General features: G+C 34.7%; 2 protein-coding genes across 2 annotated transcripts; one reads left to right on the top strand and one right to left on the bottom strand.

Moving 5' to 3' along the window:
- Positions 1 to 194: 194 nt before the first annotated feature.
- Positions 195 to 13,954, bottom strand: sult5a1 (sulfotransferase family 5A, member 1). The gene is made up of 8 exons (XM_055216281.2): positions 13,677 to 13,954; positions 8,720 to 8,760; positions 3,839 to 3,995; positions 3,544 to 3,752; positions 3,337 to 3,463; positions 2,695 to 2,792; positions 2,390 to 2,570; positions 195 to 940 (listed from the first exon to the last, which is right to left on the bottom strand). The coding sequence occupies exons 1-8, from the start codon at positions 13,702 to 13,704 to the stop codon at positions 762 to 764; spliced, it is 1,020 nt and encodes a 339-aa protein (XP_055072256.2). The 5' UTR covers positions 13,705 to 13,954; the 3' UTR covers positions 195 to 761.
- dpep1 (dipeptidase 1) lies at positions 8,716 to 21,156 on the top strand. Its single transcript, XM_055216269.2, has 10 exons — positions 8,716 to 8,982; positions 9,936 to 10,062; positions 10,142 to 10,274; positions 13,502 to 13,652; positions 14,070 to 14,139; positions 15,869 to 16,045; positions 17,478 to 17,562; positions 17,671 to 17,746; positions 20,443 to 20,578; positions 20,669 to 21,156. The coding sequence occupies exons 1-10, from the start codon at positions 8,858 to 8,860 to the stop codon at positions 20,840 to 20,842; spliced, it is 1,254 nt and encodes a 417-aa protein (XP_055072244.2). The 5' UTR covers positions 8,716 to 8,857; the 3' UTR covers positions 20,843 to 21,156.
- The last annotated feature ends 90 nt before the right edge of the window (positions 21,157 to 21,246 follow it).

Raw genomic sequence — 21,246 nt, 5'->3', positions numbered from 1 at the left:
TCTGTATTCACAGTTGGTTCTCTCTTCCGAATAAAAATGTCAAAAGTCATTTGAGGTGGCATTTAGCAAGCAACACATCGGTGTGCACTTCACACAAATGCTTTGCTTGCCACAGTCCCACTGCCATTTAGAAAGAATAAATTCTAATTAAGATTTACAACAAGTTTAAAATTAACACAATCAGCAAAGAAAACGAAGTTTTCCAGTAGGTTTTATTTTCTTACCATACACTTGCTTTATAATAAATTATTACAAATGATAAACAACAGCATAGCTCACAGCTCAAGAAAGAAAAACAGATTGCTTAAGAATGGAAATTATAAAATCACACATTTTTTCTACATTACCCTACATTTTTACTTTTTTATAAACATTATTGATCTACATATGGTATAAAAATCTAAATTCACAATTGCACACATGTGATCAGTTTTTTGACATAATTGTTTCACTCTACAAAAGGTAAACAAGCATCAAACATCATTAGCCTACTTATAAACTTACAATATAAGTTATATAGATACATGCACAGCATATTAACAAAAATAAAAATGCTATAAATAAACAGAAATAGTTTTAGTATATAGCACACATACACAAATAAAAAGTGAACATATTAAACATTATGCTAATATGTTATTGTTAAAACTAAAAAACCTTAAAACTAGACTGAAGGTAAAAAGTGTATACCCACTCGGTGGGCATTTTAGCTCAACATATAAAAATCTCTTCCACTGTGAAATATTTAACACATTCAAAAGTTATGTACACAAACTAATCTCTCTGAGAGGACTAATAATGGTGTTTCTGGGTTTTGGCATTTCCTCCATGTAATCCCATTTAAACAACAGTGAAGAATCTCCCATCTGAGAGGAGTACACGGCATCAAAGCGGTCACTCTGTTCCTCAGTGAAATTATTTTTCCAGTCTCCGATTTTACCTGATGAAAATAAAAATACATTCAGAGGATTAGTGTCTATAAATAGTTAAAGGTTTATTTTGAACTGTAATAAAATAAAATAAAATATTACTTTATGGTATATTTCAATATTTTATTATAAAATGTGATTACATTGATGTTCATGGGCTTGCACTAAAATGTAATGTAATCAGATATCAACGTGTACAGATAACAAAGTGTATTTGGCATGCTATCCGAGGGGAGGGGTCAGAGCCTGGAATTTTATTCCGATCCCAGAGTGCTATATATACACACACATGTAACTGTGGGAATTATGTTGGTGACTAAAAGCATCCACAATAACTCAAACTCTGTAATATTTTATCATCAGTCACCCTTTGGCTAGAAATTGCTAAACGTGTTTTTTTATCAAGAAGCTTCTTAAAGTTTCATTTTAGGATGATTTTTAAAGAATATCGAAAGAGTTCACATTTAATATGGGCTTTTATTGGTTGCTTTTCCTTTAATATTCAGTCGATTTCAAAAATACTATTTTAAAATAACATTTTAGTTTTCTAATAACAAAATTTTGTTTTTTGTTTGGCACAGGTGTTTTTTGTCTACAAAAGTAATTTCAAGCATTTAATCCGATTTAGCAATAACACCTTCAGATTAATAGATTTTTGATATCGTAGTTAACATTTTAATGTTTCAAAACTTGTACCGATAGCCAATTATTCAGACTGATATCTGCAGATACCGATGCTGATACAAATAGTTTAATGGTTATATTCGATTAACTATATTCTGAAGATTACATTTTTGTATTGTTTACATTCATATAAAATGACCATTAATATTGAACATTAAACTAGTGATGTTACTTTACATTTTCTATACACAGAGTTACATTTTATTTCATTCTCCTGTTCTCTTTTGATTGACAGGATATATCGGCCATGACTATCGGCTGTTTTTAAACTATCGTTCGATAGCAGATAGTGTAAATTTTTTATTGACGATACCAATTATTGGCCGATATATCAGGTGCATCTCTAATATGTGTGTGTGTGTGTGTGTGTGTGTGTGTGTGTGTGTGTGTGTGTGTGTGTGTCATGTTAAAGAATGCAGACAGCTGAAAATTAGCTAATGATAAATTTATGCTATATATACACTGTAAAAAAGCCGTAGTTTTCACGGAGAAACACTGGCAGCTGTGGCTACCAGAACAACCCTGTAAAAAATACAACTCAAAACCGTAAAATCAGCACCACCACAGTTGTATGCATTACAGCGAACTTTTGTAAATTTTACAAATCTTACCTGTATACAGAATTTCTTTGATTTATTAACTGTTTAGAAACTCTTATTTTTTGTTTTTACGGTTTTAAGTTGTATTTTTTACAGAATTGCTCTGGAAACCACAGCCGCCAGCACTTCTCCGCAAAAACTACGGATTTTTTTTACAGTGTAGTTTTTGAGACACACCTTTTCTCATGAACTTGCCCCTGCTGTGGTCAATGATCTCTTGTGGGATAAGTGTGTAGTTCACCATAGGGTTCTCCTTCATTGAACTGAAGCTACAGTGTTTCTGAACATTGGTCAGCTCTTCCTCAGTTAAAGGACACTGAAGAAAATGACTCACTTTCTCAACAGACCCACGAAGATCCTGATTGAAAAAAAAAACAAAATTTTAAAATCATAAACATTTTCTCATATTATAATGCATCTCAATTTGACTTTTTGTGTATTATTCTGTGTGGCCATCATATAAATGACTGCCGTTTGCTTACCTGCCACATTTCTTCGTATGTGATGTAAAGAAAGTTCTGAAAATTCTGTGCATGGCCGGTCCAGCCCTTCACATGATCGAACCAAGACCCATAATGCACTGAGGATAAATAAGGTGCCGTTAATTTTTTATAATAAGTGTATGCATGCATATCTAAAATTCTTAAAACCTCAAATCAAGCCAAATAGCCGAAATAAACTTGAATTTGGTTACATGTCGTTTTCGCCAAAATAACTTGTGAGATGTATGATATTCAAAGTCAAAAGGTACACTGAATAAAATGATTCATTCGAGTAACTTAACCTTTTTAAGGTAAGTCGTTGCAATCAATCCATTTAAGCTACATTTAAACAAAAGTTTTTTATTTTATTTTACTTTACTAATCTTTTTTGTTTAAATGTAGCTTAAATAAATTGATTGCAACCACTTACCTTAAAAAAATTGAGTTAATTGAATGATTCATTTTTTCAGTGTATTACAAAGTGTTTGCTTTCATTTATTTTCATGCTATGGATAGTCGTCTATTAAATGTTCACTGACAGCACAAATTTTGCCTTGTTTTAGCCTAATCATCTTGGCTGGTCTTTTTAAAATTGCTTGCTAAGAACTGATAACTAACAGAAGGTTATAAACGTCAACTAACCTGTACCCTTTAGGAAGTCACTCAGAAACTCAGAGAAAGTGCCTGGGTCGGGCAGAAAGTTTGCCATCTTGTGAAAGTGATAATAGGACACAGCCACGTCTTTGGGATTCCTAGCCACATAGATGACCTGAGAAAGACGAGAGAGATATTCATCATCTGCAAACAGATATAATAAAGCAAGGGGCTTGGGATTTCCCATCTATTTACCTTTGCATTGGAGTCTCGTAGGGCTGGTGCCAGTAGGTCGTAAGGAAGGTGCGTAGTAATAATTCGGGGTCCTGTAGAGGCTTGCAGGACTTGAGGGCAGTAATACTGCTCGAGCCACGGAGCACGGGCCCAGTTAGGCTGAGATTGAGAAAAAGTTGGGTCTCCTTTACGCGAAACCAAACTGATGATTTCCTGCATCCATGTGGTACCTATGAGTCACATCACAATCAACACATTTACAGATATTGCAAATGAATATAAATAAAAATAACATTTCTCTTTGTGATAAAAGTACCTGATTTCGGGTAGGTGACGATTACAGTGTCTGTGTCCTGAAACTTGAAGTTGACAGCATAATTCAGGGAGTCCTGAGTGTGCATGTGCCCAGGAAACATGATGTTTTGAAAGGTTTCAGTGACGTCTAGCCGAGCCATGACTCTGTATTTGTTAGTCTGCGAAAGGAAGAGAGAGCGGTCTGATATTTGCGATGAACTGTTGCCTTATATAGGAGGAGCAGTAAGCCACAAACCAATAGGCCTACAGAAAGGGGAATTACTGAGAAGGCACGGAGCCCAGAAATTACCTGAGAAACCAGTTTAAACAGGAAATACCCGTATAAGCTTTTCCATCACGTTGTAAATCACACATGACAACTTATACGTGTTGTATAGCTTTGACAATTTCACCTTTGATTTAAAGGATAAACCTACATATTTAATATCTCAGATTTCAACAGTCAGTATATGATGAAAATCATTAACTTAGGTGAAACAACTATTTAGTTCATATTAACATCAAATTATTATGATTGGGTTTTATACAATTTCATTTTTGAATGGTCACAATTGTGAATGGACTAAAAATAACAGTATAGTACAGTATAATATTTACAGTATAATATTTACATATATTTTACAGTATGATATTTACAAATATTTTACAGTATAATATTTACAAATATTTTACAGTATAATATTTACAAATATTTTACAGTATAATAATTACAAATATTTTACAGTATAATATTTACAAATATTTTACAGTATAATATTTACAAATATTTTACAGTATAATATTTACAAATATTTTACAGTATAATATTTACAAATATTTTACAGTATAATATTTACAAATATTTTACAGTATAATATTTAACGGGTCTGTAAATGATTTTTAGTAAGATGTTTCATCATGCCGAGAACATGGTTATGATGGGAATCAGTGAGGTAACACACATTACTACAATATTTCAGAGAAATGTCTCAACATATTTTAATTGAAATACAAATATTTTCTCAACAACGACTACAATGCTTTTATTCAAAGCAACTTGTAGTGGATTAAATCAATAGACCAACATGCTTTTATCATTATGTGTGTTCTTGGGATTGAACTCACAAAATGCTTAATTGAACTACAGGAACACAATTATGCTTTAATGTATAAAGGGGTCATATGATGGGATTTCATGTTTGTCTTTGTGTTAAAAGCTGTTCGTGCATTCTAAAAAAAAAAATTTCAACCCAAAATATTGGGTTGTTTTAACCCATTGTTGGGTCAAATATAAACATTTCTCTTCCGAGGGGCGCAAATTCAAAAGATGTGTTCTTAGTATCGTGTGTTGCTCATCATGTCAAAATATGTGTTTGTTGCATCAACCATGAACCATCTTTTTCGTTGGATAACTCCTTTACTGGGGATCACGGGATAGAAAAGTGTCCATCAAATGAACACTTGGGATCTTGCCAGAGGTCATCCGGGTACTGTTTTTCGAATGCTATAATGCCTAATGCTTTTCACCTACTATATAGTATGTTATACCACGGGTCTGTTGAATGCTGCATTCTGATTGGCTGAGAAATGTTCTATGGGTGTTGATTATTTTTCTGTAAACCTCACACCTAACTTTTCAAATGTCTTAAAAATAGGCACCAGAGCAATGTTTGTGGTAACCGTGGTATAAGTGGAATAATTGACTCCGGTCCTTTGAATTATTTGAAAATAATGCACACCTCCGCTTCGCGTCGTGCCGCATTACCACCTTGGTGTGCATTATTTTCTTATAATTCAATGGCCCGTCGTCAATTATTCCTTACGAAATAGGCGTTTTTGGATGCAGCCTGAGCTTTTTAAAAATCTACGTGTTTTCATAAAGTCGGGGCATAGAGGAGCAACAATAATGTACGGTACATGAAAAATAATAGTTTTTTGAATCTTAAACGCAAGACACATTGCATTACACCAAATAATGTTCTTATTAGCAACGTCCACTTTAATGTGTGAAGATTTTGGTGTTGTTGTTGAAAAGTTTTTACGCTCAAAGTTCAAAACATTCCACCAACCAAAACTTTGAAAAGCTTGTTTACCAATACAGAGCATCAAGAAACACAGTCATGGTTCAACAACCTATTTCAGTAGCTAAGCCCGCATTAAAGCAACACTATGTAGTTTCCATGTAAAAATGACTTACAGCTCCCCCATGTGGTTGAAAAGCGCAACAGTGCCTGGTATCAGACACTCTTCTGCAGGCAGGGGGAGGGGCGCGGCTGTGTGCTCTACCCTCCACCGCCACTTTCAGAGTGTGCTTGTAGCAGCTAGGAGGCTGCTCAGGTTGCAGCATTAGTACAATTTGTCCAGTTAAAAGTTGTTCTATCACTGAAATAATTTTAGAGACATTATTTAAGGGTAAAAAAAACTACATAGTGTTGCTTTAAGTGTTGAAAGGCCGAAACTGTTAATGAAATGACAAAAAAACAGGGCTGTAATAAAGATGTTTGAATGTGATCAGGTTACAGAATTATCTTTATCAAACTGAACTGGAATTTTACAACGCCAGTTCAAGTGCATTACTCATTGTAAAGTGATTCAGCATTAGATAAGATGTATATCAGATGTTTAAACATTTCAATATTCTGTTTTGTTCATTGCAAGGCTGATGCGTAGTTTGAGTTAACAGGAAGTGCATTAAAACTGATGCACATTTGCTCCAGTGATTAGAAGGTCAAAGATGAAGCATCGCATAGACCTTTACACAACTGTGTCATAGGCCTCACTCTGGTCCTTTAATGTGTAGCCCGCTCCCATCCATATACAGTAGGCTAACTGTTGTTTAAGATCCTCTGATGGAATTGGTAATAGTACAGATATAACTTGTTTTACTGAGATGTTTAATAAAGTAATAGGGTAGTCTTGTGAAAACCTTCCAAATGATTATGAGTTGAATTTAAAGTGTTACATCAACATCCTGTAACATTTGTTGAGGGGTGATTACGATGAACCAGTTACATTGCATAAGCATCCTTTTGGTTTTATATCAGTTTTGGGAAATCTTGAGAAACAAGAGCAGTGTCACTTTTTGTACGTAATAATTAGGGCTGTCAAGAGATTAATCGCGATTCATTGCATACAAAATAAAAGTTTGTGTTTGCATAATATATTTGTGTGTGTACTACAGTGTTTTGGTCAGTAAGAAGTCCTTATCCATCTAAAATCATTATGAGTCTTTTATAACATATATAACACTTGTTAAACACAATCATTCAACATTTTCTTTATTATCATGAAAACACCAGATACAATTTGAAGAACAGCAATATAAATATTCTTATAGACAATTCCTGGAATAGAGGGTATGCACATGACGTCACCATCGGCGAGAGTGACTGCGGTTACGCCCACCGAGTGGCAAAAGACAGAGCGGCAGCATTTGAGTACAGCGTGACATCAGCGAAAACACGGTGAAAACGCAAAATGGGAAAAAGCTGTTGTGCGATAGATTGTACTACTAACAGATTAACAAGAATTCAGAGTTATCGTTTTACAGTAAATTGATCGTTCATGCCAACGTCCACAGACCACAAGTGGGTTGACAAGTTGCTAGGGTCACTATATGAAGCAGAGGTTTTACTTTCTACTAAAAATTATTTTTCAAGTATTTGTCTTTTATCTGTGTTTTTCTTTGAAAAACATACATTCCAACGCATATTATCATAATTTTTACTCTATTACATTTCATAAATAATACGTTTTTGTTTTACATTTAATATTTAAGTACATTAGTCAAGTAAAAGTACACAATTTTAATGTAATTAGGTATTAAATCAATTTTAATATGCAATATTAAAGAATACACAGTATAATTATATGCTTTAGAATGTAGTGAAGTGAAATTTTTCCCAATACAAACACTAATAAAGCACAGATGCTTGGAAAATGTAACTAATGTAACTAAGTATTGTCTACCTCTGCTATCAAGTCCAACTAAATTTAATTTAAGATGATACTAGTCGGTTTTACTGGCATTTTCGCAGCAGCCCCTATGAAAACCAGCCATTTTGTGTGTGTGTGTAAATGTATCATGCATGTGTGTGTATTTATATACACAAAATAATTACACACAGTGCACAGACATATATTACGCAAAAACAAACTTTTATTTTGTATGCGCTTAATCGGGATTAATCTTTTGACAGCCCTAGTAATAAACTTTTAGGGGCAGTACCCTTTAAAAAGATCCTAATATGTACCATTTAGGTATAAATATGTGTACATCAGATACCAATATGTGCCTTTGAGGTATTAAGCTGAACTCTTTATGTGCAAAGGTGTACGTGTTGAAAGGGTGTCACATCTTATATAAAAGAGCACTGAAGTGGCTTTATATCAGTACGTGTCAGGAAAACACTCAGTTTCGGTCTTATTTATATGACATGGTGTGTTTGAAAGCTATTTTAAGTATGACCTTAAAAGTAAGTCGATCAGGGCTGTGTTTCCTAAAATCATTGTTAGCTAACCATGGTCGTTGTTACCATTGAACTCTATCGATGACGACAGAACTTGTGACCGTAGTTGCTTTTAGGAAATGCACCCCTCATGCTACCGGCTGATTTTGCAATGTCAGGCTGGTTGGAAAGCTGCACCTTACACAGTAAGTCTGGTTAAAATGATTTAGCTGATGTTGATCACTCAGACAATAAGACACCGAGTGACTTTAACAGGTTAATGCTGTACTGAAGGCACATGCTGAGGGAACACCTTTAAAGACTATGCTCTTGTTCTGTGATGGACTTTTAACACGGACACAAAAAACTCTCACTTTTATCCTGACACCATCACATGCACATCATTAAAAACTTTATAACCATATTATACATTAACCTCGTTGCTATATACTTACCAGGACGATCGATGGCCTGTTGCTCTTACTGTACTGTACATCTGTACATATAGACAGAAAGGAGGAGAGAGAAATTATATATTTTAGAGATTAGGGAGATATATATGATCAACATTTACATTAAAGGATACAGAACATATGATGACAATGGATTTGATCAGGACTGTGTGTTTGATGTGCTGTGCTTTTACAGTCAACTCCATTGCAAATGAATTGAAGGAGCGTGCGCTGAGACTGATGGCTGAAACACCACTAATAGATGGGTAAGACCACCCTGTCCGTCTGTCTGGGCACTAAACTTAGTAAAATATGGCTAAAACAATAAACTGTAATCTTACATACTGTATACAATTCCACAAAAAGTATTTGGACACTTTGCATTAAAAATCTACAGTATGTGTGATCCAATCTGGCTAAAGTAATTTTTTGTAATTTACTGTTTTCTACATAAAATCATCCTGTTAAGATATAACCTTGATATCTTTCACACTGACTGAGTAAGATCATGTCAAAGATTGAAATTAAAAGATTAATCGCGTACAAAATAAAAGTTTGTTTTTGCATAATATATGTGTGTGCACTGTGTAATTATTTTGTATATATAAATACACACACATGCATGTATGGATTTAAAACTTTTATATGTAATTATATTATATTATATTAAAAATATATATAATTATCTTAAATATATACATCCGTGTATTTATACACAATTTGCAAACACAAACTTTTATTTTGTATGCAAACTTTTTTAATCACGATTAATCGTGAATCTTTTGACAGCCCTAATTGAAATCAATGCTCCTCATCTCAAAATTACATTGTGATATTTTTAACCTAGATTTCACAGACAGGTCACACATATACATTTGCATATTACATTTATTACTAAATGTTAATGTTATATTTTTGCAAAATTTTATACATACACTGTTAAAAAGGCAGCATGAAGTTAAAAAGACTTGGTTTTGGAAGTCAATTTAACCTACTATTTTTAGTTTTGACCTGTAATAAGTTGGCATAACTTGTAAAAAGAAGTTGAAATAGTTTAAAGTAACATAAAAATATATGATGATTTGACAGTGAGTACTTATAGAGGATGTCATATTTTAGCTGAAAAGGTGGACTGATGTTTGTAGAAAAGCCACAAGGTCTCTCATATTATCTAAGATTTTATGTGCTGGTTTTAATGACACAAAATATCATAAAACAGGCACAATGACCTGCCCTGGCAGTTAAGAAACAAGTTTAATAATCAGCTCAAGGAAGCGGACCTGTACACACTAAACACCACTCATACCAACATCCCAAAAATCAAAAATGGACACCTGGCGGCACAGGTACGTGAATACTGGCACATAAACACAAGAATAAGCAATGTGATGGGTGAATCTGACAGCGTTTGTTTTTGTGGTGCAGTTCTGGGCTGCTTTTGTCGCCTGTGACACGCAGTATAAAGATGCAGTCAGACAGACCCTGGAACAGATCGATGTAATCCACAGGATGTGCCAGAAATACCCAGAGGTTTTCACGTTTGCTGCTAGCAGTCAAGGTGAGATGGCGAACCAGCAGCAAATAGACGTAATACCATAGCAACCACAGAGAAAAGCCCTAACATGATGTTCATTGACCTTTGTTCTTAAAGGAATAGTAATGAATATTAGACCATGTTTCACTCAAGCAATATTTCTGACTTTCTTCTTTCAGCCAAACACAGTCAAAGTTACATTAAATAACATCAGCTTTATAATGGCATTGGATAGTGTCAACAGTATCTCATGAATTCATGCTAATTCATAAAGCCACATTTGTACATTTTATATGATTTGCTTCTGCCCTGTGATGTTGGGGTTTGGTTTTTTATGTTAATTGATCAGGCTGGATAGTACCCCACTTTTAAAGCTCAAAAAAATCACATTCATCCATAAAAAACTGATACATAAAGTTATCAAATGTCTTCAGAGGTCAAGCAATGTTTTTTTTTAAGGAAACATTTATTTTTCACATTTTATAAACTATGGCTGTATGCGTGTTCACGAGAGATTTGAGGTCAGGTGGACAGCTGAGCGTTGACCGAACATTACATAAACCCATAGCTTCACCTCAGAAGAAATGTAATTACTGTATGGATTAGTTTTGGATGGATGGATTCACTTTGTGGGGCTTTAAAAATGGGGCACTATCCAACACCATTATAAAGCTGAAAAGAGCCAGGATATTATTGTGTTTGGCTAATAGAAGAAAGTCATTTGTGACCCTGGACCACAAAACCAATCATAAGGGTCAATTTTTTTTCAATTAAAGCAACACTATGTAGTTTCCATGTAAAAATGACTTACAGCTCCACCATGTGATTGAAAAGTGAACAGTGCCTGATATCAGACACTCTTCTGCAGGCAGGGGGAGGGGCGGGGCTGTGTGCTCTACCCTCCACCGACACTTTCAGAGTGTGCTTGTAGCAGCTAGGAGGCTGCTCAGGTTGCAGCAACAGTACAATTTGTCCAGTTAAAAGTTGTTCTATCACTGAAATAATTTTAGAGACATTATTTAAAGGGAAAAAAACTACATAGTGTTGCTTTAAGGTGAATAAAGCTGAATAAAAAAGCTTTCCATTAATGTATGGTTTGTTACAGTTTTGGCGGAAATACAACTCTTTGAAAATCTGAGGGTACAAAAAATCTAAATATTGAGAAAATCACATTTAAACACTCCCTCCAGAAAAACGCGACTATGCGATCGCATGATTTAACGCATTATCAGCCAAAGTCTGCATATTTATGCGGGGGCCAAATTTTTTCAAATACGCTGCACTTTCGAAGCATAAATTGCAGATTTTCGTGCGCAAAATATGCGGGGCTTGCATGATTTCATAATCCCCACATTTTCGTAGCAAAAAACACATATATCTTAGCAGAAAGTTGAAAAATATTGCATTTACTTCACACAAGCGCAGCCATGTCCCCTGTTGCCATGGGAACGTTATGAAGTGACGTGATTATGCGACGTGAACATCATTTAAAAGCTGCAAAAGCTGCAAACTGTTTTTGCAAGTTCACGCAATTTTGGCAAGTTCACGCAATTTTGACAAGTTCACGCAATTTTTGCAAGTTCACGCAATTTTTGCAAGTTTACGCAATTTGATCACATAAAATTGGATAAATATCCAGCATATTCGCATTTTTTGAAAAAACGTGTTGCAAAATCAAGGATTTTTGCCCGCAACAATCACAAAAAAGCTCTGCGTTTTTCTGTAAGGACTGATTAAAGTTGTACAAAGAAAGTCTTTAGCAACACATATTACTAATGATAAATACATTTTTGGTATATTTACGGTAGGAAATGTACAAAATATCTTCATGGAACCAGTGTTGTTTTTGGCAGCCCTTTTAGTTTTAGTCTTAGTCTTTTGGACGAAAATGCTTTTTCGTTTTTGTCACACTTTAGTCACTTATAAACTTTATAAACTAGATTTAGTCAAGTTTTAGTCAACGAAAACATAAAAAGGTTTTAGTCAAGTTTAAGTCAATTTAAGTAAAAAAGTAGTCTTTAACAAATTAATTTAGGTTAAAAAGTATAGGAAATGGGCTTATAGGTTTGACAAGTAGATACATGTAAAACTTTAAGTTTACCATGAAATGTGTCACAAGCCGATTGTCGAGTAAAATTGAATGTATATTATATGTTAATTGACTTGTTAATTACCTTTAAAAAAATATCAGCGTGATGAGCCTTCAGGTGCCGCTTGAGGTTGGTGGTATTCTTCCCACCTAGTTTGTGGCCACATTTACCGTCATCTCCCAATATGCCTTCCGTTTTTCTTTCTGATGGATTATACTAAAAAGTATGTCCATAAATCATCTCGTCGGACTCGCTGCAGGTTCGTGTTTGTTGTGTGAAATCTGGTGCGTATGCGCGGCATGGGGGCAGCAGGGTGGTGGGCGTACCCAAAACAAGGATAGGAAGCCGTAACATTGCTGATACTTTTTAGCTAAAAACAGACAGATTTCACGCAAAATAGGCAGAAATGACATGCATTGTGAACGTCAGATATAATCATTTTCGTTCCGTCTCGTCTCGTCAATGAAAACTCGAAAGCGCCTCGTCATGTTTTAGTCACCATAGAGCCATTTTTAGCTAGTCATTGTCGTGTTACTGTTTACAAAAACAACACTGCATGGAACATGATCTGTACTTAAAGGAACAGTATGTAAGAAATGTATATAAATTAATCATAAAATGGCCCTTATATCTCACTAGACATTAAGAAATCATTTTCATTTCAAATACTTATATCACTGACAACAGTGGTCCAGCCAGGATATTGTCATTTAAAGGAACATTATGTAGGATTGTGGCTAAAACTGGTACTGCAATCACACAACTGGTGGCCAATACACAACATGACAACATAAACATCAGTTGAGGGCTGCAACTCCACTTTTTAAATGACAATATCCTTGCCAGACCACTGTTGTCAGTGATATAAATATTTGAAATGAAAATGATTTCTTAATGTCTAGTGACATATCAGGGTCATTTTATGATTAATTGATATAAATTTCTTACATACTGTTCCTTTAATGTCCTAATGATTTTAGCCATAGAAAAAAATCAATAATTTTGACCCATTGCAATGTATTGTTGGCTGTTGCTACAAATATACCTTCATATGGTCCAGGGTCAAATATATACATACAGCTTGAGGGTGAATAAAATATGGGCTACTGAAGTAAAATGATAAACTAAAGTAAATGTTTATCTTTCATATTGTGATTGCAGATATAGAGGATGCCTTTAAACAGAATAAAACGGCCTGTTTGATTGGTGTAGAAGGCGGGCACTCCATCGACAGCAGTCTGGGCACACTGCGCCTAATGTACCAGCTGGGCGTGCGATATCTCACTCTTACACACAGCTGTAACACACCCTGGTGAGTGACTTCATGTGTACTTACATCGCTGCATACTACTGAAGAAGTGCATACCGGTTGGTCCAGCAAGGTGAGGAAATTACAACATTCATTCAAGGATAAAGATTTCATCAGCTTGAAATGAAAACAAACCTGTATGTAAAATTGTTTCCGAAAAAGCTTTGTTGATAAGCCTTTCCCATTGATCAACACACCCCACCGTACTGACAATCTGTAATATTCCAACACGTGCACAAATACCGGAAGCGCAATGGAAATTCCAGCTGTTCCACAGAATTTAAATTCACTTACTTAGAAATCTACGCCAGACTTCCAAAGAAATAACAAAAGCCATACATAAGACCTTTTACCTGATTAGGGAAGGGGTTTTAATTTCAATGACCTTTCACCAAATTTCTGGTTTCACTTCCTTTCTAGGGCAGACAACTGGCTGGTGGACACAGATTCTGAGCCTGTAGTGCATGATGGATTGTCTGAATTTGGCAAGGTTAGTCAGTATATACAGCCAGCACACTATACAATTTCAGTATACATGTGTTTAGACTTTGTTTTCAATCCAGCATTGGGTCAAAAAGGGATGAACCCAACCGGTTAAGTTGTATATTAAAGGTGCAATGTGTAAATTTTACTGGACTGAGCCATTGGTTGCACTTTACAATCTCACTACTAGTTACCGCTAATATCTACACACAGCACCTTTAACCTATGCTGTGTTGTTTCAAACCAAAATGTTGAGTTGTTTTAACCCATTGTTAGGTCAAATATAAAAAAATCTGGTTGATTTAACACCACAGTTGGGTTCGTCCTTTTTTGGCCCAGTGCTGGGTTGAAAAAGTGTAAACATTTTTCTTTCCATGTTACCTTTTTTTTTCATGCAAAACAAGAAATATATATCCAAATAAGTATACAGTATGTATAAACTGATCAATTTAACAGTAAAATATCACTGAACACAGGAAAGGCAAGCCATCTTTTAGTGCAACGCGCTGCGTTGAGCCGCGTCTCGGACAACTCGGAGGTATCGTAAACCGGAAGTGCACATTAAATAGCGCGAGCTTCGTCAGATAGCGTCTGCTTCAAAATGCAAAATATAGATTAGCAGCCAATGTTAATCGTTATTGATTTGGGACAAATATGGTGTTATTTAATGTTAAACTATGTGAGTGGCACTCTGTGGGGCGACAGGGATTTGAGTCGTAGCAGGGCGGCGCAGACAGGCGCCACCTGTCGGCGCCGGTGTGCGTATACTCATAGAAAACAATGTGTTCGATTTTTTAGAACGGCGCTGCGTGTCAAAAAAAAGAACGGTGCTGTGCGGTTTGAAAAAGTTATTTTCAAATATTATAATATCAGTAACTAACTTGGCTATACAGTTTGATATATTATGTAATGACTTTCAAACACAATCTCATGTCATGCAATTTTTACTGTCAGCCCAAAAATAAATAAATAAATGAAGTCAAACACTAATCACTGTTGACTAGCTTGCTTACATGGTGAAATATCAGACATCTCACAAATTATTTTGGCCAAAACGACATGCAACTAAATTCATACTAGAAGTGGGTTACTCATAATAGCCGAACTAGATCTGGGGCCTCATTTATAAAGCGTGCGTATATAAAAATCCACGGCAATTCATATTTATAAAAACTTGATGTGGAAAAGTGCTTAGCGCCATGTCAGGGTCTGAGCAGACACTTTTGCTTGTCCGATTGCTGCAGGTTTTTGGAAATATAAGCCATTTTTGCTGCTCGAAAGAATTTCAACATTGACAGATGCTCTTTTATATGTCTATGACTTTAACTAGGCATGGTTTAAAGGCGGAGATCTGAAACTGCTCAGCTCAAGTTCAAGATCATTTGTAAGAAACGGATACACGCGTTTTCTGTGTGTACGTTCGTTTTATGAATCACACGCATTTTTGATAAATGATCGTAAAGATTAAATGTAGGACGGTTTTTACACAGCATTTTATAAATAAGGCCCCAGAGGCCCTATTGCTTGCTGAGTTTTGACCTGGTTGTGATGTTAGGTTTAGGAGTGAGGTTAGTGCCTGGTTTTCATTGAGGTTGTGACTTCCATACTATAAGTGTGTCTAAAATGTCCAAATCCCCTTTAAACACCCACTGTGTATTTTAGCTTTAATATGCTACATATTTTCTTATGGTTGTGTATGGATGTTTTATGGTAAACAAATCCTTTTACTCTCTCAGCAAGTGGTCTTGGAAATGAATCGTATTGGAATGTTGGTGGATCTGGCTCACGTATCTGAAAAGGTGATGAAGCAGGTTCTGGAGATCTCTAAAGCACCCATCATATTCAGTCATTCGTCTGCATACAGCATCTGTCAACACAAGAGAAATGTTCCTGATGATGTTCTTCGAGAAGTGGTGAGTCCACAACCACTTTACAACCCTTCAGAGGTCCTAATGCATAAAGATCAAAATTACACAATAAGCTTTATGATTGTATAATGAATGACTTACTGTCATATTCATAAAAAGTATCTATATCTATGATATGTTACTTATTTACTCATATAAAAGCAGCTATAAAAGATCAAACACGGCATTCAGAGAAGACACTTTGACCGTCAGAACATTACACTTTTTTGCTCAGGTTTTATTTAAAATTCACACAGTGGAAATGAAAAACGGATGTTATCAACGATTTGCGTAATCGTATGTTTCAGCTTTTAGTTAGAACCCTGAGGTTAACCAGCAGTGTTTCACTTCATAAAGAGAAGTGAGATGTCATGTACACACAACAGTTTTTACAATGTTTATTATGGCAAAAAAATCTATTTTCTTGCCAAAAATTTAAAATATGCTAAATATAAATTTTGTAGGAACTAAAGCTTAATTAAATATATTTTTGAATTTGAAAATATATTTAGTTTTAACCTTCATATTTCAACATATTTTTCAAAATGTATTTCAAGGGCAAGCAAATACATTTCTAATTTTACAACCCATATGGCAAGAATATGTATTTTGACCAAAATATATGTTAAATACAAGTTAATTTTATAAAGTATATTATTGAAGTTGAAAATATATTCAATTTAAACCTTATAAAAGTTTTGTAACATAAACAAAATGTTTCTTGCAGTGCAATGTGAATATATTTCCTTGGTTTGAAATACATGCTTTAAAACATATTTATTTTTAAAATATATTTCAAAATATACAAAAAATATATTGGTGAAAAACATATTTTTGTAAACACATTCCAAAATGTATTTTTGTCATTTCTTTGTATATTTTGAAATGTATTTTAAAAATATATTAAAAAATATATTTTTTGCCGTATGGGATTAATGGTGTATGTTTAAGACAACTACAGCAGGAAATCGGACATCAGACATTCGAACAAACTTTTGACCTGTAATGACCCGTTTTGAACTTTAGCGAGTAACTCCTTTAACAGTTAATATAAATGATTTGTCATGTCTTGTTTAGTGTGGGTGTTGCTTAGTATACAACAATGAGATGAAATGATATAATAAAGACTTGAGGGTGTGTCATTCTGGCATGGGACAATTATCATCCAATTATAGCATTTATACAAAGCGACTTATAGCGTTTTCTGGGAATGCATTTTATCAGTATGTGTGTTCCCTTAAGAGAGAAAGCTTTATGGAAACTACTTTTACAGGGGAAAGCAATTTTACTGTATATGTTGAAAGTGTTTAGATTTATGCATTTGTCAGATGCTTTTATCCTAAGTGAATTACATTGCATTTCACAACTTATCAGTTCTTAATCTATGTATTGTTAGCATCATGATCTATATTCATTGTCTGTTATGTTTCTGTTTTAGAAAAACAAGAATGGGATTGTCATGATCAATTTTTATAATGATTACGTCACCTGCCAGAAAGCAGCGAACCTCTCTCATGTGGCTGGTAAACATCTACTCAACAAGTACATCTACCTTGAGCTGCTGCTAATAGTACTATATGAATTATAACATTAACATATATGTACATTTTTACTGTACATGCACAATTCAGATCACTTTGACCACATCAAGAAAGTGGCCGGCTCTAGTATCATTGGATTCGGAGGAGATTATGATGGCGTATCACGGTAAGCATGGCTTAAAATGGTACAAATGCTGGGGCGGTAACCTTTTTAAAAACACACTTTTGTATCTAAAGGATGCACATATCTGTACATTAGGGCAGTGGTTCCCAAACTTTTTCAGCGTGCGGCCCCCCTTGTGTACATTGCATTTTTTCGCGGCCCCCCGAAATAAAATTTATGACAAAAACAGTTTTAAAATGTAATATTTTAATTAAACAAAACATATAAAATTATACCTAGTAGTGCTGTTGGTTAGTTGGCTTATTATTTTTTAGGTTTAACAACACAGATTTCATGATAAATGAATGTATTTATAAAATGTCATAAAACTGGGGCCCCCCTGGCACCATCTCGCGGCCCCCAGTTTGAAAACCACTGCATTAGGGTACTGTCCCAGTGACCGCTTTTGTACTTTTTTGTCTGAGTGTAGAGTCCCTTACAAAAATTAACCATGTAAAACTGCTGTGTTATTTTTAAACCAGTGTTGGATCAAAAATGAACTAATCCAATCTACTCATTTGAAACTTAACCATTGCTGGGTTGTTTCAACCCAAAATGCTGTGTTGTTTTTATCTAATGTTGGGTCATATATAATAATTTTCTGGGTTAATTGAAACCAACTGCTGGCCTCGTCCCCTTTTGATCCAACGCTGGGTTGAAACAACCCAGCATTTTTAAGAGTGGGTGATTATAGTAAATGATTATAGTTACATGTAGTGTAGTAAGCATGTTTTTGGCGTATTGATTACAATTTGTAAAACCATAGTTAAACTGTGATTACTGTAGCAAAACCATGGCTAATTTGTGGTAATCATGGTGGTTTATTTGGATTTATTTAGTCAAACCATGGTTTACTTGATTCATGTAGAATAGTAAAATCTTCTTAAGTTAGTAATTTCCTTGAATGAATTGAAACATGGATAATTGAACATCATCAGACGAAAATAAAATATGATAGTTTGATGCATTTATTATAAAGACATTTAGCAACTATTATCATAGCCATGTTGGGTAAATATTGGACAGAACACACCACTGGGTTAAAATTGACCCAATGCTGGGTTAAAATTGCATTACAACAACCCAACATTGGGTCATTTTTTGTCCAATATTTACCCATTATGGGTTAAAAATAACCCAACCGTTTTTAGAGTGAGATAATTTTACTCAACAACAAAAACATACATTTACAACAGGCAAAGTCTAGGCCTATTTAAAAGGCAAAATATAAAATCTTGCAACAACCCACAGCTTGAACAAACATTGGGTAAGATTAAATTTTGAGTTCGAACTGCAGTTTAAACCCTGTAAATAACCATTTGGTCCAACAAACCAGTTGCCCCACCACCAAACCAATCTCTGGGCAAGTCGTGGTATAGTCATAAAATATTTGATTTATTTATTTGTGTTCATGAACACAATTTTCAGCTTTTTTTACATTTCAGACATCCGAACCCCAAGCAAAAATAGTTCGTAAGAAAAACCAATACATAAAATGACATCCTAACCCAAACCCCAAATCTAACCCCAACCCCAAGCAACAATGATTTAAAAACAGACAAAAACAGGAAAAAACAATACATTAAATTACAAAAGAAAGTCGTAGGGACATGCAAAATTATTTATAGAAATTTGTGCTGAGTGACACGAAAAACACATTTGTGCTCAGTGACATGAAAAAAGCTGAAAATTGAGTCCATGAACATGAATAAATAAATCAAATATTTCATGACTATACCACGAAATGCCATGAGGTAGCCCACCACACATTTTGATTGACTGAAGTACTGTCCCACTTTTCAAAACCACATATCCAAATGTTTGGATAAAATTTGATAAAACATAAAATATATAGTTTATATATACAAAGTTATAAAAAAATTTTGATAAACAAACATTTCATAAGCACTTAGGCCAATAATAGCAGGATTGTTTTGTAAAAAAAAATATACTTAATACTCCCTAATATCAATTTTCCCTAGCTGCGTTTCTATTACAGATTTGCGCAAAATGTATGCGCTATTTCTAAATGTCAATAAAAACTTTTGTGAATTGACAGCATTTTTCCACTAACCGATGATATGCGACTAAAACGTAGTTTTTCCTTTCTCAATAATTCATTACAAACATCACGAAGACATAGAAGTGATATTGAAACATTGTTGTCAAGGAAAGCATAATGATTATGTGATTTACATACACCAGTTCACCTGAAAATGCAAAAACCGTTTTCATTGCAATTTTGCGAATTACACCTCTTCCGAATTGGCTAAAAAATCACCTCATGCGAGCGTATTATTTTTCTGCGATAAATGGAAGTTTTTGCGAAGTTTAGGTGTTTCCATTGGCTGTATTTTCAATTTGCGCATTTTGAATGATAATAGAAATGGAGCTACTGACTTTTAAGGTCTTCACAAAATATGCTTCTTGTTTAATGATTGCTCAACCCTCATATATGGCTGGAAAATTAAGAGGTCATGGGATTTTGAACACATGGCACCAGAGCTTTGCTAACCCATAGTTTCACTGGCATTCATGTATTAATGGGAGACCTACAAAGACTAGACCTTATAGGTGTCCCACATTAGGGCAATTCACCTTACCGTATGCTACTTTGTGCCATTAGGGGCACTTTAAGACTGTGAGATGAACAAGTCTGTATTTATAACCATTAATAAATTATGCATGCTTTTGAATAGTGTACCAGATGGTTTGGAGGACGTGTCAAAGTATCCTGACCTGGTAATTGAACTTCTTAGGCGTGGTTGGACAGATGATGAGATTAAAGACGCTCTGGGAAGAAACCTGCTGAGGGTGTTCAGAGAGGCTGAGAGGGTAAACACAAACACATAACAGCAACATTCACGGTTTTATTCACTCAATACTACCTTACGATCTCTAACGGTACCTTTTATGTTTCAATAGGTCAGAGACAGCCTTAATGGTGTCACACCAGATGATGTACCCATCCCTCTTAAAGAGGTCCAAAACCCCTGCCGGACCAATTATGGTTATCCAGATATCATAAGTTCAGCATGTACGCAGTCTTTATATCCACTAATCTTAGCCCTGACACTGCTAACCAAGTTACTTGTGTGATGGTCGGACTCCTGTAGTTGTTGTGGAGTGCGCCTGAAAAAGATCTTTGATAAAGAGTTCCCAATAGATGTTGTTTATTCATTCAGATTAAAATGTTTTATTCATTATTAAGATTTTATCCAGCCTAAATCAATTAAAGTAACAATCTGTAGGATTTTCACCATTAGAGATCGCTATTTCACAGTAACAAAGGCGAAGCTTAATGGCGTTATGAAGGAGAGTGGAACGATGGACAGTTTTCACCTTCCAGAGATTTATTGAATTCGCTATCATGTTTATTGATGAGGTAATAAATTAATGTTTTTTTACCTGTACGTTTAATCACATTATTTTAGGCCATCGTAATGAAATAGCTGCAAGGCACAACAGCAACATGTTAGATGCTGTATAACCACAACTGGTCC

The sequence above is a fragment of the Misgurnus anguillicaudatus genome, chromosome 21, assembly GCF_027580225.2.
Source record: "Misgurnus anguillicaudatus chromosome 21, ASM2758022v2, whole genome shotgun sequence".
In the NCBI taxonomy this organism is placed as follows: Eukaryota; Metazoa; Chordata; class Actinopteri; order Cypriniformes; family Cobitidae; genus Misgurnus; species Misgurnus anguillicaudatus.
The sequence above is the reverse complement of the archived record's forward strand: the minus strand, read 5'-3'. Positions and strand labels throughout refer to the sequence as shown.